General features: G+C 37.7%; 4 protein-coding genes and 1 long non-coding RNA gene across 6 annotated transcripts; 2 read left to right on the forward strand and 3 right to left on the reverse strand.

Moving 5' to 3' along the window:
* Positions 1–439: 439 nt before the first annotated feature.
* LOC103409020 (uncharacterized) lies at positions 440–3807 on the reverse strand. 2 transcript variants are annotated; one of them, XM_029102918.2, is made up of 11 exons: positions 3596–3736; positions 3386–3506; positions 3216–3272; positions 3060–3122; positions 2847–2915; positions 2581–2673; positions 2250–2354; positions 2101–2178; positions 1860–1988; positions 1270–1375; positions 440–1007 (listed from the first exon to the last, which is right to left on the reverse strand). In XM_029102918.2, exons 2-11 carry the CDS (start codon positions 3497–3499, stop codon positions 814–816), a joined length of 1008 nt encoding a protein of 335 aa, XP_028958751.1. In that variant the 5' UTR covers positions 3500–3506; positions 3596–3736; the 3' UTR covers positions 440–813. The 2 variants fall into 2 exon arrangements, with proteins under 2 accessions (XP_028958751.1, XP_008346060.2); XM_008347838.4 differs by having other exon boundaries at positions 3386–3807.
* Positions 3808–4813: 1006 nt separating this feature from the next.
* On the reverse strand, positions 4814–7096 carry LOC139196244 (uncharacterized). Its single transcript, XM_070821917.1, has one exon. The coding sequence runs from the start codon at positions 7094–7096 to the stop codon at positions 4814–4816; it is 2283 nt and encodes a 760-aa protein (XP_070678018.1).
* Positions 7097–8426: 1330 nt separating this feature from the next.
* LOC108172566 (uncharacterized) lies at positions 8427–11560 on the reverse strand. Its single transcript, XR_011581053.1, has 5 exons — positions 11148–11560; positions 10464–10628; positions 9391–9776; positions 9094–9133; positions 8427–8892 (listed from the first exon to the last, which is right to left on the reverse strand). It is a non-coding gene; the product is annotated as an uncharacterized lncRNA (long non-coding RNA).
* A 10409-nt stretch (positions 11561–21969) lies between these two features.
* Positions 21970–23382, forward strand: LOC103435505 (receptor-like protein EIX2). Its single transcript, XM_008373902.3, has one exon. It carries the CDS (start codon positions 21970–21972, stop codon positions 23380–23382), a length of 1413 nt encoding a protein of 470 aa, XP_008372124.3.
* A 42-nt stretch (positions 23383–23424) lies between these two features.
* Positions 23425–24645, forward strand: LOC103409066 (receptor-like protein EIX2). The gene has a single exon (XM_008347885.2). It carries the CDS (start codon positions 23425–23427, stop codon positions 24643–24645), a length of 1221 nt encoding a protein of 406 aa, XP_008346107.2.
* Positions 24646–24682: the final 37 nt, after the last annotated feature.

Genomic DNA, 24682 nt, shown 5'->3' on the forward strand with positions numbered 1-24682 from the left:
CTGTTGATTGAAAGTGACCGAAATGATGCAGGTGGGGCTGGTTTTGTGGGATTGTGTTGTTGTGATGACTTGTCATAATTGATACGCGTTTTGTTCGGAAAACTGCATTTTGTGTTGAATAATGTTTGCATATTGTCATTTAAACTGAAGATTCCACTGCCTTGATCGGTTGTATTGTCATCTACCACAAAATTATGAAGATGCTGCCGGACCCTTTTAACTTATACAGAATTGGCATCGGGAAGTTTTCTAGTGACTGTCACACTGTCGCATGATACCAACAAGCCAGCTAAGTCGAATTTGCTAGTTCAAAATTAAACGAGTTGGTAGAACTTCATGTCATCTAACTGACTGCATTCGTAAAAAAAGTCTTAGATTCGACAGCACCGAATCGGAATCAAAGGTAACATCTTGAACAAAATGCTGAAAACTAACACAGTAATAAAAAAGTCATTCTATTCTCCGAACTTTCTCAGAAAATGGCAGTAAAGAAAACCTTAATACTCGAGCTCTATCGTGCGAATTACATGTTCAAAACTGTAATTCTTCTGTAGTTAACGCAAGATGAAGTTTACATTTCCATTCAAGGCTTGCTTTCTCCCTCGGTTTCTTATTACATGATGTCGTAGGCCGCTGGTAGCGATAATTTACTCTTCCTTGGTACAAAGAAAGTTCTTGTTTATGTTATGTTTCAAGCACCTCACCTCTTGTTGAATCGGACTGCAAAACCACGCTTTTAACGTCCATCCCATACTAAAAGTTTCTTCCTGAAAAAGTCTCGCACCAAAAACGGCATGAATAAATAAAAAAGAGTTATGATCTCCAGGATTTCCATGCCTTGCTCATTTTAGCACCAAGATATCTCATGCCATTAATGCCACCAACAGCTATGAGACCAGCTACTGCCTGTCTTGCACTTGAAACCATGACCTTTCGCCTCAAAATACTCTGCATGCATTTAGCAGCCTCGTCTTTGGATCCAATCACAATATCGTGAACAGCTCGACCTGCATTTGAAGTAAGTGACATGTGTAATGATTGACTCCAATCGGGAGTTACAAGTACGCTGTTAAACTGCCATCCTAGCTAAGTCAAACACTATCTTTGTGCCACACAAATCTGGAAGTTTGGGATGAATTTTCCTTTCCTTTTCTAACAAGCGAGGTTTTCCTAAAAAACTTCGGGAACGGTTATGATCATTACATATGAGATTAGATAAATACTTCAAATACCTTGAGAAGCGTAATGCAGATGAGTTAAGGTTCATACCAGAGCCGCACAGTGCTTTCTTCTCTCCTAGCTTCATCCCCATTTGGCTTCTGATCATCGGGGGCAGAGAAGAAACGAGAGATCGGGCGGCTGATAAACCACAATCCTGTTTTATCAGGCAATAACGTATATTAATCTTCGAACACAACAAAAAGTGAACTGTAGACTAAATTAAATAACTTTCAGAAGAATTAGCCATATACTTAAGTCTTTAAGTTGATATTTAGCTTAATAAATTCAAAAACATGCAACCAAAGATCCATGAAATCAACCATTTAAATACTTTTAACGTCTAAGAAACTATAAATAAACACTTTGACAATAAGAGTGATTGTGGATAAAAGGGTTTCACGGAGATCAAAGTTGCAAAAAAGGTTAAACAAACTACAAATGTTTCGACTTCCAAAAGCAGGAGCTAGCAATATAATTAACAAAGATGAAAGCAAAAACGTGTTGTATACAAATGAAAAAAGTACACGTATTTTTGTCAAAAACATTTTGTATGCTATCCATTAGGCAATAAAAGTTGGAGAGATAATGTTGGATCAACTCATCAATCCCACATTGACAACCTGAGGGTTATAATATACCTGAGATATAATTGGTTGAGGATTCCCAGATAACGAGCGTCTCAAAAACTCTTTGGTCTCATACTCTTCTATAAATGGCTTATACATCGACTGGAACAATTCAAATTGCCCTTGTACTATTTTCTTCACCTGCAGTAGATCATCTAAATTAAAGAAATAGCTTAAGTTTGGCTACATAATTAGAAGACCCACCAACTGAATGCAAGTTTGTGGATTTGTGTAACCTGAGATTGAGCTTTACCTTATTTCTGTCCTCTGCAAAAAGCATACGCACGTCACCCATATACGAGAGGCTACATATTTTGGCATACAGATCTTCCTGCATTAAATGAAGTATGTAATAGAACTTCAGACATTCTAAACTGATTGAGCAGTGACTAAGAATAAGACCTCAGTGAAATTGGATGGCAAAAGAAGGAGCGCAGCAGACATTGCAGCCCTCAAATTAACCGAGTTTACATTTGTGATATCCGAATTATCCAAAAGTACCTGAACCTGTTGAAAAAAAAAAACATTGAAAACTCCCAATACAACTAGAAGTTCTGGTACTTAGATTTTCCTCATGTAGCAAACAGTGCTACTAGAAGACAGTTGAGAAAAATGTAACTAAGCAGGAGTTAACTAAAACCAAATAAGCGGACAATTATGGAGCTGAAGATTAATGTCCCACAAATACAAACCCACACAACAAAAAAAGTGAGAATCAATGAGAAAGACATACTGGCTTTTGTAATCGGCCGCTCAAATAGAACCTCTCCCAAGTTAGCACATCCTGAACCAAGTTGTGCATGCCAACAACCCCATACTTATACGTCTGTAAAAATTACATAGTGTTAGTTTGTGATGAATCACGAAAAGATACTAAGATGCAAAAGATTGTGGAATGTATACCAAAGTACTAGAACAATATCAGTTTAAAACATGGCAAGAAAGCTCATATGCCTAACAGTCTATACTTGAACATACAAGCGGCTGAGTGATCAATACCTTGTCATTCCAACTAACAAAAGGATTGAAGTGCACTCCTACACCGATTTCATCTGCAACGCCAGTAATCTAGCATGCAAGAATATAATGTGTCAGAATCAATGAAACTACAAATGAATATGGAAGAGAGAGGGAGAGAGAGAGAGAGAGAGAGAGAGAGAGAGAGAGAGAGAGAGAGAGAGAGAGAGAGAGAGAGAGAGAGAGAGAGCTGACCAGCCTTGCTCCACCAAGGAGCACCATCCATGAGGCGTAATGATCGTTGTTCAATTTCAAATTCTACTTGTATAATGCACAAAAGAAGTAAAAGCCGCGAGAAGTTATCGATACATCAAAAAGATGCAAATAATGAGTTGTAGTCTAAAAGCTCACCTCAGAATGCCATTGCTGGGGATCTGATACACCAAGAATGCAATCCACCATAGTTGACTGCCACCCCAAAATTCACAAATGCAAAGTAAAGCTTCAATATTTACACAGTCAAGTAAAAAAACAACCGGTAAAATAGTAAAAAAGAATTGCAGAAGCAAAGTAAAAAAAACCGTGGCAGTGGAAGGATGGCTGGGGTGAAGAGATGAGCCATAGACACAGCAGAACTCAACAGGGGGGAGAGTTTTGAGAAAACTCTGGAGCTGCGCTTCGTCGTGATTCTCCATAGTCACACTAGCAATGCACACAGAAAAATTGAGAAGAAAGACTGAAGGGGAATTTCATCAAACAGGTGGAGTGCAAGCCAAGAGGTGGTCTTTCACCTTCGGACCCAGCAACACAAGTCCGATAAAGTTTTCGACTTTTAAAATTTCCAAAGCAGTTGAAGGAAATACAGATTTGAATTCGGGAACGACTAACGAGCATCAAGGGTTTAGGGTTTTGGTGGATCGATTGGATACTGGATGCCAGCATGCAGGTTTTGAGTTCGCTAAGGCTAAAAAGGTCATTTCATTTCAATTTTACTTGTAACGGGGAAAAAGAGGAAAACAAAACTTTCTCAAATTGCTATTTGAGAAAAATTGTAGAGGTGTCACATTAATAAATAATTAGTTGTAATTTGTCACATATGGTAAACTCAATTAAATTTCGAGTAAAAAAAATAAAACATGTATAACATGCATGACTTATTTCCAAGAACATATTAGTCTTTTAAAGGTTATTTGTATCGAAAATTTGTAATTAGTTGGTAATTTAAGTGATGCAAGTGGTTGATTAACCTGATAGTTAATTTTTTTTTAAATTCAAATTCTCGTCTTTGAATAAGTTAGCATAGAATATTATTCGTAAATAAAAAATTGACAATTCAAGTGACAAATTATAAATCAGGTAAAGTTTATGTTGCAAATTCAAAAAGTTCCCCATTTTTTTACTAACAAAATCGTTGTTTTTTAGCCAACACGGGTTGGTTTAGGTGGTAAGGTCCCTGCCTTGTGTGTCACCCCACTAAGATTCGAGTCTTGTTGTCAGCAGACCAATGTTGATGGGCGAGCTGTAAAAACTAATAAAGGGGCATGAACCCCTCTGTAAGCCTTCAAAAAGACTTGTGATATGACCTGACCTGGTTCTGAAATGGGGTCATCTCCCCTCCCCCTAAACTTTTGTTCACCAAAAACAATTGTTGCATTTTTTTGGTAGATATTAAGAAGTGTTATGCTAAATGAACCTTGTCCAATGGCACCTCAGTTATTTATTTCCTACTTCTTTTTTATGCGCAATTACTTTATTACCCTTGTTCCAGCGGAAGCATACTAGAAATCTCAACCATAAACGAAAAAGCAGAGAAACAGAAGAGGATCCAGAACAAGAAGTTATGAACAAAAAACAATTCAGATACATTTGCACTCAATCCATCCCAATCACAATGCCATGCACGACACCAATCTGTAAAGATCTCAGAATTCCCGCAGAGCCCCAACAACAAAATGCAGTTGAATCTCCTCTCACCAAATGTAATTACAAAACCAAACCCCCCAAAAAAACTAGGACCCTGCAGATGTCCCCGAGGACTCAGCAACATCCTTCAACCTCAACGCAACCGCCACTTCTTCGATCATTTTACCCCTCTCACCCACGCCATCCACGGCCCTGCTCAATCTGTTCAACCATATGTCATAGTCCACAGGATATGGTGTTCCACAAAGGCTGTCCACATAGTCAGCAAATGCCTTGAGGAGAGGTGAAACCTCACCTAGCTGCTGCTGGATTGAGCGCTTTGCCCAGCTCGTCTCCCTCCATTGCAACGCAGATTCGATGGAGTCCTGCTGCTGCATTGCTCCACCGCATACGAACAACATGAGGTAAACAAGGCTTTCCGCGTCTGATGATGGACAAAGTTTCCCATGCTGAAGTGCATGTGATGAAGAGAATTGTAGGTTTATGGCTGGACTGTCCCGGTCTTCCAAAACTGCGCGGCCCCATGATATTGGAACATAGAAACTGCTGTTTCTTGAGCCTTGTTCGTCAACAACCCGAATTATGTTTTCCGGACAAATATCACCATGTTGCACATTTGGCATTGCTGCACTTCTTAGAGCAGCTAGGCAGTCTCTGCAGCAGCGAATTGCCTCCTCAGGGGAAAGGGGGCCATCTTGAGAAACAACGTATGAAACAGGTTCACCAACTGGAGATGTCACTAGTATTGGAGTCCCACACAACGGATGATCACATCGACCCCCGGGGGTCTGCTTCTTGCAGGGACCAGAATGCAAAATCCGCCCTGAGGCAATCATTTCCGGCAAATACTTGCTTGTAATTCCCTGATGCTTGAAGATGTTTAGCACTTTTGTTTGCCTCTGGACTTGGTACCAAAGACTCATGTCCTCCCAACAAGGTTCAAGTCTGGTCGGATGCGCGCCAATGTATAAAGTCAACAGCTGCGCCGGACAATCTACACAAACCGCACTATAGAGGTAATGGTTCCCTCCCACCAGAGACTCTTGTACTTGGAAAGTTTTCTGCCCCTGCTGTTGATCTTCCAGTAGCAAAACTTCGCCCTGATTAAGCCTTAAGCGCGAAGCATTGTGTTTGACAGCTCGACCATTAGTTTGGTCAACTTCAACAATATCTTCTTGCTGGTGGCTAGATTGTTGGAAGGGAACCAGAACATTCCCATTCTGACTGAGGCAGAACTCCATTCTACGCTTCTGAAGGCGAAGGCTATGATCTGAGACTAATGAAGCTACTGACTTCCTAGGCAGTCCATTCCATTGTACAATAGCATTGTAAGTTGCCAAAAGTACCTGCAGAGTTCCTAGGTCCCCCCAATTTGCATTCCCGAATTTGTTCCATATCCGGTCCACTGGAGAAACACAAACTTCAGCATGATTTTTGATCCATTCAACTGCAGACTTGTACGGATTACTTGAGCTTAAATCGAGTTTACTAAGATCACCGCCAAGTTTAACCACCCCTCCATAATTAGAATCCAGAACCAAAAGGAAAACAGAACTGCTCTTTGTAGCTTTAACCTTGCTCAAACACCTAGAAACAAGTATATGAAAACCATAAAAGAGGGCTTCACAAATAACGGGAGCTGATAATTTCATCTCATTTCCAGACAATATATCAGCTTTAAACAGGGCAAACTCCATGATCTGATCCCATTGGACTTTCTGATCACCCCCAATTTTCGATATCAAAGATAAACCGCAGAGCTTTCTAAGCCCTCCCCTTGATATTGCCTTCTCTACACTATAAAACTTGGATCCAAGAGAACGCGGACAAGATACAAATAGCGGCAGCTCACCTCTTTTATGCCAAAATGCATGCCATAAACCACTCACTACAGCCTGAAGGAAGTCTTCCAACGCAAGATACTCATCTTCATTTGGATCACCGGAAACATTAGGTGAGCATGGCATCCGGACGAGTTGCTGAAACAGAACACCCTCCAACGCCACATCAAGCTTGCGCAATTCATCAATCATGAATGGGGGACTGAAACCAGTGTCTGAATCCTCACACGTATTCTCCGAAACCCAATCCTCAATACAATGTGTGAACAACTCGAGGTCAGCAAGTTTCCTTGCATAGTCCTTTAGCCCATTGGACACTCTTCTGGAAGAAGAGGCATACTTACTTGAAGCGGCGGACTGTGTGGAAATAACGGAGTTAGACCTCCGAAAACTACCATTCGAGCTATGGCCCGGAGACAGCAGTCCCATATCATTTTGCAGCAAACCAGATGTGAACTTTCTGAAACTTCCACTCAAACTTTGCTCCAAAGACGAATCGAAATCGTTATGTTGGTAACCTAATTTCATTGCTAACATTCAACAGAACAAAACCCAGAAGCAGGAATACAACAATAACAACACCAATGAACTGATGATTTAGAGATCTTTGAGGAGTCCAAGGCTTGCATTCCTCACAACCCAATAAACAAAAACCATGTTTTGCAATGTTACAACAAGAAGATTGAACCCTCATTAAACAAAAAAATGTGCAGAAAAAATGAAAGGTGGGAAAAAGATTGAAAATTTACTGAAAACCCAGGAGCTTGGAGAGTCCCATTCAGATCTCTGAAGCATTGATGGCCGAAAAAGTGGATGGGAATGTGAAAAGCATTTGAAAAATGCAGATGGGTTCTTCTTCTCATCCTTCAAAATGGATGCTTTTTTTTTTCCAGAGAACAAAAATGGCTGCTTTTTAACCCCAAAAAATGGTTGTTCTTCTTGTCCCTAGTTGTAGGTGTGGTGGTGCATTGGCTTTGGAAGTAGGGTCCAAAAAACTCTCAGCACCTCTCAGGAGAGAGAGAAGAGAGAGAGAGAGAGAGAGAGAGAGAGGGAGGCCTGTAGAGCTGGGACATCAATAGAATAATAAAAAGTTGACGAGTGGGGGAGGCAGAAGAAGTGCAATAACAGGGACAAGAAGCAAAGGGGTTGAAGGCTGAAAGGAACCCAAGTGAGCTTTGTCTATCCTCACAACGATGGGGTCGTCTTGGTAGCTGGCCCCTTTGGTCCCATTCGACCCAGTGACAATGACCATTCTTAATGTAGTTAAAAACTGAAACAACTTCTGACCCAAAAAAGAAATTATAAATAAAAAAACTAATAACAAATCATTAGTTTATACATACAAGATTCTAATTTTCTAGCAAGACAATACTTAAAACTATTTTAATTTGCAGGAAGAGATTCAAATTTGGGTGTGAGGGGTCGAAACAATACTCTGATCAACTAACTTGATATAAATTTAAACTTGAGTACAAAGTTGCAAATATATTGTTCTGACCAACTGCTATGTTCACTTTTCCAACATGAAAAACATTCTTAGTGGTTTTTAAGGATAATGAATATAAAAAACAAAGGGGACAATAAAAAGTTTGAAGGGGGGCACAAAGGGTCAATTAGAGTCAAGTGTTCATCTAGTATGTATTTTGTGTCATAGAAAATTAGGTAAAGTTCTCACTTTGGGTGGCCAAAATCTTGCAGGTTCACAGCTCTCATCTTTTCCTGCAATCATCACAGACAGTTGGATTGCAAAGTTGTAGGCTTGCTTTATTAACGTGACTGATTTCCGGATTAACCACCACTATCTGAATCTCACAAAGATCTTCAATTATTTGCTACTTGCTTGCAAAGGAAGCAAAAATGATTGAAACCAAAAGCATCTCTCTTCCTTTGTAATTTTGCTACAAGTGCTACAGTCTCGATTCATATGGCACAGAAACAAATTTCACAAACAGACCCCCGGCCGAGTACTAGTTAACGAAATTTCATTGATTACGGGTAAGAGATTACAAGTTAATAGCATCACCGGCGAAAAAGCCCCTCTGCAGCTCAGCTGGCTGACTTCTCTGTAGTAAGCCATTCTTTTGCAGCTTCTAAGTCGGGAAAAAGCCACTCATCGGCATCAGATGTCTTGAACCTATCCAATAACAATTCAAGCATCCCAATGCTGTTGCTGGGACATAGTCTTTGCGCGTGCTGTCCCCTATGTGCAGAACCTCGTCCAGTGACAGATTTCCAGCCCTTTCAAGCACAAGCTCATAAATTCTCGGGTTTGGTTTCTCCACACCTTCTATACCAGAGAACACTCCAAAATCCCAATCAGTTCCCTGAATAAACAATTGGTATGATACCATCAGGAAGAGAAAGAAATGAAAGCAAACCAATCCTAAGGGATGTGCATACTGAAGTCTCAAGTAATGCTGCTGAAACAGAGATTTAAATCCTTGTTCATGGACCCATCTTAGAAAGGGTTGGGAGTCAGGAAAGATAGAATAAGGAGCAGAGGAACCAAAAGGATGCGTACATACGTCAGTTCTCAAATGTCTCCTCATCGTACTGATATCCAGCCTATCATAAAAAAAATAGATGTCCATTTCAGAATAAATGAACAAGGAAATTATTCGAGAAAATATAAAGTCCTAGCTGATGCTATTTATCGTCTAAATTCATTAGGGGGTTGATGTTTTCATTTTTCTAGATTAGCAAGTTCTGTGAGTTATTCAGAGGCACCACAAAACCCTGGCATCACATACAACGGTTGTCGAGAAGCTAATTATCACATCGGACTGTACCAAAAGATTGACAAGCCATGTCAAATATCTTACCCTTATAAAGGAGTCTCTAACACAAGTTTTCCACCACATGATGTTGGACATTTTCGCAGCATGCCTGAAACATGGATACTTGGTGGCCATGTCTTTATGTGCATATTTGAAGCCCTCATGCACGCTTTTGTAGCCAGGGCATTCCGGCCGAACAGCTTTGGCTGCCATGCAATAGTATTCACGAAGTTCCCCCTTGTAAGCTAGCAATGTACCAGTAACATCCACTGTAATGCACCGCAACTTTGCCAACAAGGACATTGTAAAACTGTTTTGTAGTGAAACCCCAAAACTGAACCAGAAAATGCAGGAACTTTCAGTATACGATGGGATCAAAGCACCAAATATTGCTGGAGTCAACCAACCTCTTCAAGGAGTTCCAGTTATCACTGCATTTTCATAGTAGATTTATTAGGTTATGATGGGAACGTTCCAATTACGGATGATGAGTTCTGTCAAAATAGCATCAGATTCAGATTCAGATTCATAATCCTGTAGGGCTTATCTTATAGCATTGCTGTCATCAGACTCGGAATTCTATATAGGGATGAAAACGACTCAAACAAATGACAGACACCCCGTGAATACCACCCCATCTATATATCATTCCTGTTATGCTAACTATCTTCCTTGTACAAGTAAAACTAATATGAATGTTCTTTAAGTCAAGTAGCTCGATGTACAAAACTGGAATGGAAAAAGATGAGCTGCATCAGCTATATCTACATTTCCTACTTATACATTGCTTCTTATAGTCTACAAAAACAAAACAAAAATGTAAAAGGCAGTGCTTCTTAGTTTCTAATAACATAAAAACCTCACAAACATAGAATGGAATCAAATACAGATGCAGATCAACATCACTAATTAAATAATTATGAAAGATCAAAGCGAGTAAGCCCTTCGCCTGACATCAACAAATGATAGATGTAACAAATCTATACATCAGGACCAAATGATTTCTGAATTGCATGGTTAATAGCATCAGATACTGCATCAGTTGTTGAAACAAAAGCTAGGCCAAAAGGGCACGCTCGTTCCCATAAATTAACGTAATAATCAAACGGATACCTTACCCTAGATTTTTTTACATAGTATCTTGATGATAACGAAATGTCCACTTAGTGGGATAAGGCTTGGTTGTTACTGCTGTATCTTGATGATAAAGAAATGCCCTTCCCCCAACATATAATTTTTGGTTTACTAGTGCACACTGCACACACAAGCATTAAAGGATGAATCTGCAACAAGTCCAACTTCCAAGTCAGAACTTACCCAGATGCCCAAACACATATAAGATTTTTATCTGTATCATCAAAAGTTTTAGCCTTTCTAATCATCCCCAATCACCAAAACTAAAAATAAAAAGTTTTAGCCTTTCCATTTCATTTCTCTTCTAATTTTTCAGCAAAGCATCCAATATTGAACACATAAACAAAAGAATCCACTCAAAGGTTAACCCTATTAAATTAAGAAAACTTTAATGAAAAGCTCCGGTATTGTTCATTTTAACAAAAAATCACATTTTTACACTAAAAAGTTAATCATGTACTATTCACTTTACCCTTTATTTTGTCCTTGCAATTTTCATTAGTTTCCTTTAAATTAATTCTGAGGGAAAAAAATACATATAAAAAATCAGAGAAAATGCAGCTTGAAAAAATATGAGATACCAACTAAATCAAACTCAAATTATCACCAAAATAAAAATTAGTAAAATTGAAAATATTGAGCAAGAAGAGATTTTGAAACTTACTCACATGCTGAAATTGGCAGGGAACCTGAATTTCTTAGGAGAAAACGCAAAGTCGTTTGAGGCTTGGACTGCACATTCATGGAGGAAAAAAATAAAGGGAAGGGGATTATCTCCTTATCCTTTCCACCAAATCCATCTAGTCCGCGATCCGGGTCGTTGGAATTTGATCAAACGGCTACAATTATTATAACTTTGAAAGAAATCCTCTGTTTATAGCCGTTAGATCAAATTTCAACAATCCAAATCCCGTACTAGGTGGATTTGGTGAGATCCCTTTCCAAAATGAAGGTCCTGAATTTATAGAGTAGACCAAAATGCATCAAATACAGCAGGTGCAGTTAATTGGAATCTGCGTCCCTGGACTTCAGAGCTTTTGCATGATTTTTTTAGTTTAAATTTGTAAGAATCATAAAAAGTAGGCTAAAAATAATTTCCTAGTACAGGATATGGCTAGTTATCCAAAATTTTCAATATTTTTATTATTACATTGTAGCGGACTGTGTTTTGGCACATGGAAAAATATTTCCATTTCATTATTTATTTGCTTTAAATATTTCACCCTTCACTTTTACTTTTTGTTTAATTTACCAAGGCAACAGGAGGGGCTTAAAAGAAATGTAATAATTTAGGAAAATGAGAATTTTAAATTCAAGACACATAGGTAGGAAATCAACACCTTAAATCCTAAATACATCAATTAATTGTTTGTTGGATTAGTGATCATACAATCTTGTATAATGGCCAAAAGGATGGCACTATTGTTACATCAAGACTAAACATGTAAGGCACCTTGGAGACAACATAATATGCTTCTATATAGTGACAACTTTAATATATGGTTGCTTACGTATGGTTTCACTATAGTTCCCTTTATCAGTTTCATTTAGAAATGTGAATCCACATTATCTTCTGAGCCACATATACAATAGCCTCTTGTCACACGCTCATGCGTGTAAGGCATGTTGTCCACAAGAGTCTGATTTAATCTCATTAAAGTTAGCCCCTTATTGCTCCAAACACGAATTTAGTAATTCTAGTTAAGCCAGTCAAGTTTAATAAAACTTAGTAAGGGCAGACAAACACCCCTTGAATACTTTTTATTTTTTCTTTAATAAACGATATTATCTGCACTTAAGAAAAGGGGGGTGAGCCTCCGCCTTACAATGAGTTAGCAATAATGTGGTTTAAGCACGCTCTAAAGACTTTGATTCCTAAACTTTACATGGTTTTGCTAATCTAGTCAAATTCAGTGGACTTGCAAGTGGCAAACATGTAAAATGGGCTGCCCACTTGAAATCGGGCGGGTGATAATTTGAATATTGATTTTACACTTCCCTAACTTCCCCATAAGTATTCGGTCATTATGCTCAGTAGCCACCTGCACCAAAGAAAGCAAAGAAAACTCGATTTTTACGACAATGTATACCTTTGCAAATTTATGCAATCCTATCCATCGCCTCAGTATTGCTCCCTATTTCCTTCTATTGCTTTTGGTCTCTTCCTACAAGCAGAGTAGTACTAAACCTTGTTTCTGTTTGGCTAGTGATGAACTTTCAAGCACTGTGAAAACAAATTCATGCATTCACGAAGAAAGACAAGCGCTTCTCATCTTTAAACAACATCTTGTTGATTCTTCTGGTAGGCTTTCCTCTTGGGTGGGTCACGATTGCTGTCGATGGGAAGGAATTTCATGCAACAACAGCACTGGTCGTGTCGTGAAGATGGACCTCCGGGATCCAAATCCATATGCCCAATATGATATCGAGTGGAGCGAGTCGGCTCATGAAAGGTCTCGCTTGAGAGGTAAGATAAATGCATCTCTGTTGAGCTTGAAGCATTTAAATTACCTGGACCTAAGCGATAATGATTTTCAAAGCAATCAAAGTCCTAAGTTCTTTGGGGAGCTTGAAAGTTTGCAATTTCTCAACCTCTCCTCTGCATCATTTGTGGGAGAGATTCCTCCTTCTCTTGGTAACATGTCAAGCCTCAATTTTCTTGACCTTGGGTGGAATCAACTCTCATCTTCCAGAATTGGCTGTCTCACCTCTCTTCTCTAAAATACCTTAATCTAAATGGCATTGACCTTAGGAGCACAGGAGGCAGTTGGGCGTATGATATTTTTGTGCTTCCTTCATTGTTAGAGTTACACTTACGTTCGTGCCTAAATGAAAGTCTTCCACTCATCTCACTGCAACACATTAATTTGACATCACTTTTAGTCCTTGATTTGTCACAGAATCATATAAAAAATTTTGCATTTCACAGTTAGCTTTTTAATCTTACCAGCCTCATAACACTTAATCTATCCTTTAATGATTTGAGTGATACCTTCCCAAGTGAATTTGCAAATTTCAAATCTATGAAATACCTTGATTTATCTGAAACAGGTTTAAAAGGTCAAATTCCCAAAGTCCTTGGAAATTTATGCAAGCTAAAGTTTTTGAGTCTTACCCAAAACAATTTTGATGGGGAATGGAAGAGTTTTGGAAGCGTTTCTCAAATTGTCCAAATAATACATTGGAGTCACTAGATTTGCGTTATTGTGGGATGCAAAGCCAACTGCCGGCTTCCTTAGGAATGTTTAAAAGTTTTCAGAATCTTAAACTTGGAGGAAATCATTTGTGGGGCTCAATTCCAGATTCCATTGGAAACTTGTCATCCTTGAAAACATTAGACCTCTCTGATAATGATATGAACGGCTCCATTCCAGAAAGCCTGGGACAACTCTCGGAGCTAGTTTTCCTACTTCTGTCTGATAATTCATGGGAAGGTAATCTGACTGAAGCTCATTTCATAAATCTTACCAGATTACAATATTTTCTAGTAGGAGACGAAAAATCCCTCATTTTTGACGTGACCTATGATAGGGTTCCTCCTTTCAAGCTCCACACAATTGAGATCATAAATTGTAGGGTAAGTCATGGTTTTGGGGTATGTCTTCAATCTCAAACTGAACTGATCGACGTCACTCTTAGTGGTAATGGAATATTTGAAGATTCCATACCAGAGGAATGGTTGTTGAAGATATCTTCCCAACTCATCTTTCTAGACTTATCTTATAACCAATTTCATGGAAACTTTCCATCCCATTTGAAATTCCCAAATTTAGACACCATTGATTTGAGTCATTATAAGTTGGAGGACCCACTCCCACTTTGGTGGTCCACTAATTTCTCTGTCCTTTCTCTTGAAAGCAATTTATTTTCCGGGCCAATTACATCCAATATTGACCAATTGATGCCAAATTTAAGTATTCTATCTCTTTCTGAGAATAATTTGAATGGCACTATTCCTTCCTTGGTTTGCAACATGCAAAAATTGGAAGTCTTGTCTCTAAGGAGCAATCAATTTTCTGGAGAATTCCCTCATGCATGGAGTGTAGAGAGCCCTATGTTGTTTCTAGATGTTAGTCAAAACAATCTCTCTCATAACATTCCCACTTCACTAGGGGTATTAAGTTCATTGGAAATATTAAAGCTCAACAACAACAATTTTGGTGGTGAAATTCCTGATTCCTTGCAAAATTGTTCTAGTTTGATGAGTATTGACCTCAGAGACAACAAGTTCTCTCGAGAAATACCACAATGGATAGGAGGATCAAATGTACACATGTTCTTTATGCTACGATTACGGTCCAACTATTTGAGTGGACATATTTCCCGGTAACTGTGCAATCTTCAGCACCTTCATATCCTCGACCTTAGCAACAACAACCTTTGAGGTACTATTCCCATGTGTTTGGAGAATTTGACTTCGTTGGTGGATGATCCAGATACAAACTCTATTACATATGGTGAGCAAGCCACACTCACGCTAAAAGGAAGAGAACTTGATTACAACACGACCCTAGGTCTTGTAAAGATCATTGATCTTTCATCAAATAATTTAGAAGGTGAAATCCCTGAAGAAATAAGCAATTCTATTGGGCACTTTAAATTTGTCCATGAATCAATTGATTGGAAAGATCCCCTCCAAGATCGGAAACTTGCGTTGGCTCGAAACTCTTGATCTCTCACACAACCGCCTCTCAGGACAGATTCCTCAAAGCTTGTCATTTTTAGCCTCTTTGTCCCACTTGAACTTGTCTTACAACAACTTGTCTGGAAGAAATCCTTGGGGAAACCAGCTTCAAACACTCAATGATTCGTCCATTTATATGGAAAATCCATCGCTATGTGGGACTCTTCTCTCAACTAAGTGCCTTTGTGATGACACTTTCCTAGCTAAAGATGCAAAAGACAAGAATGAAGATGGAAATGATGATAAGTTGTGGTTTTATGTCAGCGTGGTACTTGGCTTTATTGTAGGCTTTTGGGGCATTTGCAGCACGTTGGTCTTCAAGACATCGTGGAGGTATGCTTATTTGTAATTCTTTGACAACATCAAAGATAAGGTAGCACTAGCAATTGCAATGAAAGTGGCTCGTTTCCAAAGAATGTTTTCTTATATTAGATAATACTATGATAATCTGATTTTTTTTCCTTTCTACTTTGTGTTTTTGGTAATTGTAATTTATGTATTGAATAAAAGAATTCTACCACTTGTACTGCATCAAACAATGGTTCTCTATTATTTTCGAGCTATTCATTTGCCGACATTCTTTCTTGGGGTCCGGTAGGAGCGTGTCCTTTATTAGCTTGAATTGGTCCTGGCTTCCTTCAGGCTCTACAATGCAACACATCAAGAGAAATACGTCTTTCAGTAAGAGTAGACGAACTTCATCACTATGGTTTTTGAAAAAGAATTAAATTGATTACAAACCAGCCGTTTGAAGGATCTACCTTGAGCAGCCTTTTTTTCCATTTTCCATACCGGGTTTAGCACGATCAAGAGCCTGAGGGAAAAAAAACATATGTATACTTTTACACATTTGTCAATGCAACCGGGTAAAACAGCAAAGAACTTATTTCCTGCACTCCAATAGACTAAAGTAAAAGGCTGTATTTCAGACTGCAAACTAACCTCAAACTCAACACAGTTTGTCTCCCCCATTCCCAAAATTCAATCCTCTATATTCGGCTCCATTTCTTCGCAAGATTTAGAGGCTATGACTTGCCATTTGTGCTATTTCATTTCAGATGGGATTCATTGCAATCTAGGGATCAAACACAAGTAAAAGAAAAGCTACGTTCGATCTCTTTGCTTGTGATACAAAATACTGATGAGTCAAGTTAACAAAACATGTGCATGTACTGAGAGAGGAGGGAGGAGGGGAGGGTGGAAGATGGGAAAAAGAATTTTCCATTTTCCATTCAAATTCAGATTCCTTTTTCTCAAGGTAAAATCAAGTATGCATGAAAACCTCTGAACACTGCAAAACAATATGTTCAAAAACATAATGAGATCAAACAAATGGAGAAATACATACATATTAATCAGTGAAGACATATATAGACGCTTCCAAGCTGCAATCACAGTCAATAACTTACAAACGGACATAACATAAAAGTTGTGCGGGACAAGGACTATGAAGTTGGTCCACCATTACGAAGTCCAGAAAAACTGAACAACGAGCTGTAAACAAGAGTAAATTAGACAAAGCAAAAACATATATGACAAAGAAAAAAATCTTACTTCCTGAACATAAGATACTAACTTTATACAATTTCCAGATAATATCATATCAAGTCATCAATAGAAAGTAATATAACATAATTTGTTCAAGTAATGAGGGCAAAAGATGGAAAGAACAAGTTTAGGTGAAAAAGGTCACACCTTAACCTGGTAACTAACATAAGCATGAAAAGTTGTTAAACTCCAAACTGTTCGATCCAATTTCTTGCCTTCCACGTGATGAGGGAAAATAACTGTACGTCTTGCATCCACAAATTCTTAACTGGTATTTAAACCATCACACTTAGCAATTAAAACACGTCAAAACAAGAGTTAATAGATCCAAGGAAGCGTAGGTTGGAGGGTACCAGAGTTTAACAAGCTCGCATTATCGAAGGCATCTACCACAGTCCCTCTTGGTAGCCAAAGCACAGAACACAAAAGCCACAAAGAGCAAAATGATAACTTGTTTAGCTAATGTAATTTTAACCGAGGAATAAGGAAAAAGGACTCGTTTGGTCGATGCGAAAGAGCAACAAGCCCATTATTACCGGATGGGTTCTGCCCCGCCCCGTTCTAATTACAAACTGGGCCGGTCCATTTACCAATTCCTGTCAACCTTTAACCAAAGACCATGAGCACACTCACCACACCGGTTATATTGGTGTTGCGAGTTTTATATATTAATTAAAATGTAAATAGTAGTCTGTTGTCTCAAATTAACGAAGTACATAAGTAATATCAATTGTAACTTCTATATATGCTCTACTTTGGAGATTAATGAATATACAAGAAATTTTCAAATATTGTCATATATATTTTTGGTATTTTACCATGTTTAATTCAACTATTGGGATACCACTTAATACTACGGTTTAATGATATTCTTCTTCACTTGTAAGGATTCTTACCAAAGGTGAATTGAACCACATTATTGCTAGCCCATTGTGAGGCTTGGCCTACTCTTCCACCCATTAGTGTAAAAATATCATTGTTCAACCACAAAAAAAAAAGGTAAAATGTGAAATAGTGATACTAGAGAGACCGTTTATTTAAATCATATTTTGTAAATCATCTGATGTGGCGGTTGATAATTGAATTCCTTTTTTAAATCATTAAATAAATAAATAATTAAACCATGCATCACATGTTCTATAAAATATAGTTTAGATATATGGTCTCCCTATTATTTTAAATGGAAAAAATAATCTGGCACGTAGCAACTTGTTAACAAGACTTTTGTCCCTCAAACACTGATTGGCTCCAAACAAATTAAACTGTGATCTCTTTGGATTGAGAAATAGCTCTCTATTGGGAAATATCCATTTTTTGTTGTGTCTTGCAAGTTTTATCGCTTTTTGGATGGTTCGATAATATTAAAGATAAGATAATGCTAGCAATTTCAGTGGGAGTGGCTTGTTTTCAAAAGAAATTTTGACTAGAAAAGAAATATAGAAGTCATTATTGAACCCAAAGGAAATTTTATGTAACCATGAAATTCATGTACCATGTGATTTCATTTTATTTTTTTTTTGAATTTTTATTCTTCCCTGTATTCGAATTTACAAATGTAGTTGCACTACGCGATTGAACAAACCGAGGAATTCTTCATCTTTAGCTCTCGTCGCTGCAAACCAAAGTTACAATCGAATGTTTCTGTTCTTGTTCTTGTTTGCTTGTTTTCTTCTTGACTGGAATTTGTTGTCTGGACTGGATGTTAGACGAATTAGTTTAATTTATTTTCTGCCTAACAAATACTGGTGACTCACTTTTCAAAGTCAGCTAAACACTAATTAGTGTGCCAAGATTTTCCACGGCTAATTAGTAAAAAACAAATAAGAGTCTTAGGGGGTGTTTGTTTCCCCTCACTAAAGTTCAGTGGACTGGACTAGACTAAAGATTAGTCCAGTCCCGTGTTTGTTTCCTGGCTGGACTAGTTTTAATGGGATTAGCCAGGATTCGCTTTCACTAACAACCTCACTAGCCGTTCTTAGCGTGTCCCCTCGAAAACCATCGGACTAGCTAAGAACTTCTTCGTTCTGCTCGAATCACCTCTCCGACCTCGATTTCGACGGCACAAGCTTCGGGCGCGGCTTCATCTCCATCGACGAACTCGTCGACTTCTTCATCTCCGATGATGACCTCGTCGATTGGGTCATTTCCGTCATCTTCTTCTCCTTCGCTATTGCCATGGTTGTGGCTTTGAAGCTACTGATTTTGGCTTTGCCTTCAGCTTGCCTCCCCATCGACTGGGTCATCTCCGCCATGACTGCTTCGCAATCTCAGTAAATAAATTTTTGTTCTGGGTTTTTGGGTTTATTTTTTTTCTAGTTTCTGGAATTTTTTTTTTCTTCTAGGATTTGCAGGTTTAATTGGTTATTGGAAGGCTTGCCTTTCTTTTTGGAATCTCTGAAGGCTTGGCGAATGGTTAACCAACAAAGTCTCTTAATTATACAAGAAAAGTAAGAGATTGATGCATAATTTGATAGAGAGAAAATGATGGAGAAGAGAAACGAGGAAGGGTAAAGGAAGGAAGGGGAAAGAAAATTTGCTTGGGTTCACTGCCCTTTAATTATTAATTTTTGTATAATTTTTGAGCCAAAAGTGAATTAAAAATGGCAAAAAAAAAAGTCTGTGACTTAGTTCGACACTGTACCAAACATTTCACTAAGCTAGTCCAGTTTAGTCTAGTTTAAGTCAGTCTAGTTTAGCCCGTGAAGCTAATTCAATCCGAGATAGTCCAGTGCAACAAACGCACCTTTACAGTCTAGTCCCCCACCCCACTCGCACGTTCCTTGCAATTTCATGGTGGGACTGGGACAGCATTTGTTATTTGATTTCTTTTTTTCTAGTCAGGTCGTGTTTCAATTACCCCCATAAATAAAAAAACTGAAAAAAACCAATTTGTGATAAAGCAGCAAGTAAACAGAGTAAATATTGTTGTTTTGGTAAAGAAAGTTATATATTCGTAGGCAATAATACATGTAAGTATTGTAGCCAATTTTATATATATATATATATATATATATATATATATATTTTGAGTATTTCCAACCCCAATAATACATCATGGAACGGCCAACGCAATTACAATTCGACCAGCCAAACATATATTGTTGGACAATCGTTGGAGAATCGTATTTATGGGGAAGGTGTATATTGTTGGAAAATCGTATTTAAGGGGAAGGGCGTTCATTGAATTTCTAGTTTTTAGAGAGCATAAGTGTGGGTTTTTTTGCGTGTGTTTTCCTTATTCGTTTTTGCTACGTGAATGCTAGAGTTTTGTCTCCCAAAATACATTTAGTTGTGGCATTATAAAGCCAGTTATTAGTATAGAAGTTTTGCTACCATAAATAAAATTGCATTTTTTGCCAGTTTTACAAGCATCACACTCATCTTAAACTGAAAAGGTTGAAGTACAAGATTAAGGTAACATTTCTTATTATTTAATTTCATAAACATGATTATAATTTGTTAACTCAAACTTGACAAAGTATTTTCAGTTTTTTTTCAAGTAACTAGAGTAGAAGTATTGCTACGAGTAAATTGTCAAAGTTAAAGGCACTTGGGTTAAAACTTATGTTGGCCATAACTTTTAATTATACATATTAATAATTTCACAATATATATACCTTCTCATAATAAAATTCTTGTCAAATGACTTTTATAAAAAAAAAGACTTTTTTTTTTATCAAATTCCTTGCAACCTTTTATATTTGGGATTGTGCATTATAGTGCATTAGTGCTTGTAAATTGACTTTGAAAATCTGAAGAATTAGTGCAAACAAATAGGTGGCAAGCATGACTTTGATGTCACAAGTAGATGCCTTGTTTACATATGTACATATTTTTAATATTTTTCTTTGCTTGATACAATAAAACGGACCATGGTTAAAGAGACCATGATTTGGTAATGGCACCATCACATTACAAGTAGACTTTATGTTTTTGTATGTATATACTGTTCATTCAATGTTTTGGATCAATGTATCAAAACATACCATCATTTGGTCATGATACCTTGAAAAAATGTGACCTACATCGTACAATTAAACATTAAAGTCATTTTCATTTGCACATTTATCAAATATATTTAAGAGATTGCGCATCGCTCGTAATAAATAAAAGGACTTCCGCTTGCGCGTATGTTTGTACAGAAAGGCTAGTATTTGGAAAGTGAGAAATTACGTTAGGTTATGGTTGGTAAATATTTGTAGAGAAAGTGAAATGCTGAAACAAGAGGAAAAAGGCAGAGCAGAGAGATGCAAGTTCATTGAATGAGAAGCAAGCACACAGGAAAATGCATGCACAAAGACCAACTTAAAAAAAAACGATATTATTACTCTAATCGACACTAAAATATGGGGAAAATGTTTGAACTCAGTACACATTGAGTTAAAAAGAACTGTTCAATCTACTAGAGCAAGACTAAATGAGAATTTATTCCTTAATTTCCAAACATAATAATAATTTTTTTATAACAAAGATTCTGTTGTGAGTAACTATTAGTGATATGCCATTTACCAAGACTTTAAGTCAATAAGCCATGATTGCTAGTGATTAATGGTTAATAAGCCTTACTCCTTCAGAAACCCACCAACCCACCAAAGAGGCAAACACTTCGATGCCAAAACTTTACATGGTCTTCTCTATTTTAATCCCGATTTGCTAATCTAGTCAAATTTGGTAGACTTCTTGATTCATACATCGGTTTCATATGATAGTCTCGAAAGTTTTATTTTAAAATTTTGCCTTTTTTAGCAAATTTTCATCATTTTTCGTTAAAGCAACCGATATCGATATTTCAATAAATTTGCATATCAATATTTCCACCTATAACTATATTCCTACACTAAAGTGTGAGGAAAAAATTGAACCCAAAATACAATGAATTGAAAATAACTACTTTATTCAGTCAATCCACCGTTAGTAAGACTAAATTACACTTTATTCCTTAATTTTCAAGCATAATAATTATTTTTTTATAACAAAGATCCTGTTACGATTAAATATGTCATTTACCAAGACTTTTGAGTCAATAAGTCATGATTATTGATTAGTGCTAATGTAAAGTGGTTTATAAAGCCTATTTAACTCCTTTCTCTTTCAGAAACCCACCAACCCACCAAAGATGTTGATGCCAAAATTTACATGATTTTGTCTATATTATAATCCATAGTTGAGATTCGACGTTATTCCTTTTACTTGCTCATTGATTCCTATATATATTGATTTTTCTGCAACCAATTGGGAATTATACATTGACTTCTCCAATGGATACCTTGTGTGCGAAAAACTTGTTCAAACCTATCAATCACCTCAATATTTCTCACTGCTTTCTCATTCTCTTTTTGGCGTCTTCGTATCTACCCACTGATATACTCTGCTTGGGTGATACCGGAACTCCGAGCACTAGGACTGTGAAATCAATAATATGCATTGAGGAAGAACGACGAGCGCTTCTCAACTTTAAAAATGACCTTGTTGACCATTCTGGTAGGCTTTCTTCTTGGGTGGGTCACGATTGCTGTCAATGGGAAGGGATTTCATGCGACAACCGCACCGGTCATGTTGTGAAGATGGACCTCCAAAATCCATATCCATATTTCGATTTTTATGATACACGAGATGAGCCGGCGGCTTATGATGAAGAGTCTTGCTTGGGAGGTAAGATAAATAATTCTTTGCTTAGTCTAAAACATTTAAATTACCTGGACCTAAGCAACAACTTTTTTCGTAGCAATCAAATTCCTACGTTCTTTGGGGAGCTTAAAAGCTTGCAGTATCTCAACCTTTCCTTTGCATCATTTGAGGGAGAGATTCCCCCTTCTTTTGGTAACCTGTCAAGCCTGAACATTCTTGACTTCGGGAGGAATTACAACTTATCTTCCAGAAACTTGAATTGGCTTTCTCACCTTTCTTCCCTGAAATCCATTAATCTCAGAGACATGAACCTTAGAAGCACAGGAGTCAGTTGGGCATATGATATTAACATGCTTCCTTCATTAGAGTCACTAGATTTGTCTGGGTGCAGTCTGGAAAGCCAATTGCCGGCCTCCTTAGGAATGTTAAAAAGTTTGCATCATCTCAACCTTGGGGACAATAATTTGTGGGGCTCAATTCCATTCTCCATTGGAAACTTGTCATCTTTCGTGACATTGGACTTGTCTAGTAATAAAATGAATGGCTCCATTCCAGAAAGTATAGGACAACTCACCAACCTACTTTACCTAGATCTGTCTCATAATTCATGGGAAGCCATTCTAACGGAGACCCATTTCATAAATCTTACTAGATTACAACATTTTGGTGTAGGAGGCCGATACCAACCCGTGTCCCTCATTTTCAACGTGGCTTATGATTGGGTTCCTCCTTTCAAGCTCCACACTATTCAGATCATACACTGTCAGATAAGTCTTGGTTTTTGGGTATGGCTCCAATCTCAAACTGAATTGTCTTATGTTGGGCTTCGTGGTAATGGAATCTCATATTCCATATCAGAGGAATGGTTGTCGAAGATATCTTCCCAGCTCATCCTACTAGACTTGTCTTACAACCAATTTCGTGGAAACTTTCCATCTCATTTGAAATTTCCCAAATTAGAACTTATTGATTTGAGTCATAATCAATTGGAGGGTCCACTCCCACTTTGGTGGTCCACTAATGTCAAGTACCTGATTTTTTAAAGCAATCTATTTTCCGGGCCAATTTCCTCAAATATTGACCAAATGATGCCTAATTTGAATGAATTGTCTCTTTCTGAGAATCATTTGAATGGCATTATTCCTCCATCTGTTTGCAACATGCAAAATTTGAGTACTTTGTCTCTAAGGAGCAATCAATTTTCTAGAGAATTCCCTCATGCATGGAGTGTGGGGAGCAATATGGTGTTTCTAGATGTTGGTCACAACAATCTATCTGGTAATATTCCCACTTCATTGGAGGTATTCAGTTCACTGATGGTATTAAAGCTCAACAACAACAATTTTAGCGGTGAAATTCCTGATACCTTGCAAAATTGTTCTAGTTTGATGAGTATTGATCTCGGAGGCAACAAGTTATCTGGTAACATACCTCTATGGATAGGAGGATCAAAATTGTTGCTAAGGCTACGATTACGGTCCAACTATTTAAGTGGACAAATTTCCCAGCAACTGTGCAATCTTCAGTACCTTACTATCCTTGACCTTAGTCACAATAGCCTTTCAGGTACCATTCCCAAGTGTTTAAACAATTTGACTTTGCTGGTCAATGTTAATTATGATGAAGGCTATCCTAATTATAATGAGCAAGCCACACTGACACTAAAAGGAAGCGAGCTTGTGTACAACAACACTCTAGATTTTGTCAAGAGCATTGATCTTTCATCAAATAATTTAAAAGGTGAAATCCCTGAAGAAATAAGCAATCTCATTCAATTGGGCACCTTGAATTTGTCCATGAATCAATTGACTGGAAAGATCCCCTCCAAGGTCGGAAACTTGCGTTCGCTCGAAACTCTTGATCTCTCACACAACCACCTCTCGGGACAGATTCCTCAAAGCTTATCATCTTTAACATTTTTAAACCACTTGAACTTGTCTTACAACAACTTGTCCGAAAGAATTCCTTCGGGATACCAGCTTCAAACGCTCAATTTTTCATCAATTTATATGGAAAATCCATTGCTATGTGGCGTTCCTCTCTCAAATAAGTGCCCTGGAGATGATATTCTCCCAGCTAAGGATGCAAAAGATAAGAATGAAGAAGGAAATGCTGATAAGTTGTGGTTCTATGTCAGCGTGGTACTTGGCTTCATCGTAGGTTTTTGGGGCGTTTGCGGCACATTGATCTTAAAGGCATCGTGGAGGTATGTCTATTTTCAATTCTTATACAAGATCAATGATAAGTTAGCATTAGCAATTGCATTGAAAGTAGCTTGTTTCCGAAGAATGTTTTCTGAAGTTTGATTGTACTATATATATATGTGATGTTTTTCCCTTTCTG

The sequence above is a fragment of the Malus domestica genome, chromosome 05 (assembly GCF_042453785.1).
Source record: "Malus domestica chromosome 05, GDT2T_hap1".
NCBI classification, from domain to species: Eukaryota; Viridiplantae; Streptophyta; class Magnoliopsida; order Rosales; family Rosaceae; genus Malus; species Malus domestica.

What these genes read in the sequence shown, in the direction of transcription:
- LOC103409020 (XM_008347838.4), bottom strand. Translation starts at nt 3,499, where the DNA reads ATGGAGAATCACGACGAAGCGCAGCTCCAGAGTTTTCTCAAAACTCTC. An exon ending in TGCCATCCAATTTCACTGAG is followed by an intron (nt 2,179 to 2,249) that starts GTCTTATTCTTA and finishes CATTTAATGCAG; the next exon opens with GAAGATCTGTATGCCAAAAT. An exon ending in CTCAACCAATTATATCTCAG is followed by an intron (nt 1,376 to 1,859) that starts GTATATTATAAC and finishes CTGATAAAACAG; the next exon opens with GATTGTGGTTTATCAGCCGC.
- LOC103409066 (XM_008347885.2), top strand. Translation starts at nt 23,425, where the DNA reads ATGATGCCTAATTTGAATGAATTGTCTCTTTCTGAGAATCATTTGAAT.
- LOC139196244 (XM_070821917.1), bottom strand. Translation starts at nt 7,096, where the DNA reads ATGAAATTAGGTTACCAACATAACGATTTCGATTCGTCTTTGGAGCAA.
- LOC103435505 (XM_008373902.3), top strand. Translation starts at nt 21,970, where the DNA reads ATGGATACCTTGTGTGCGAAAAACTTGTTCAAACCTATCAATCACCTC.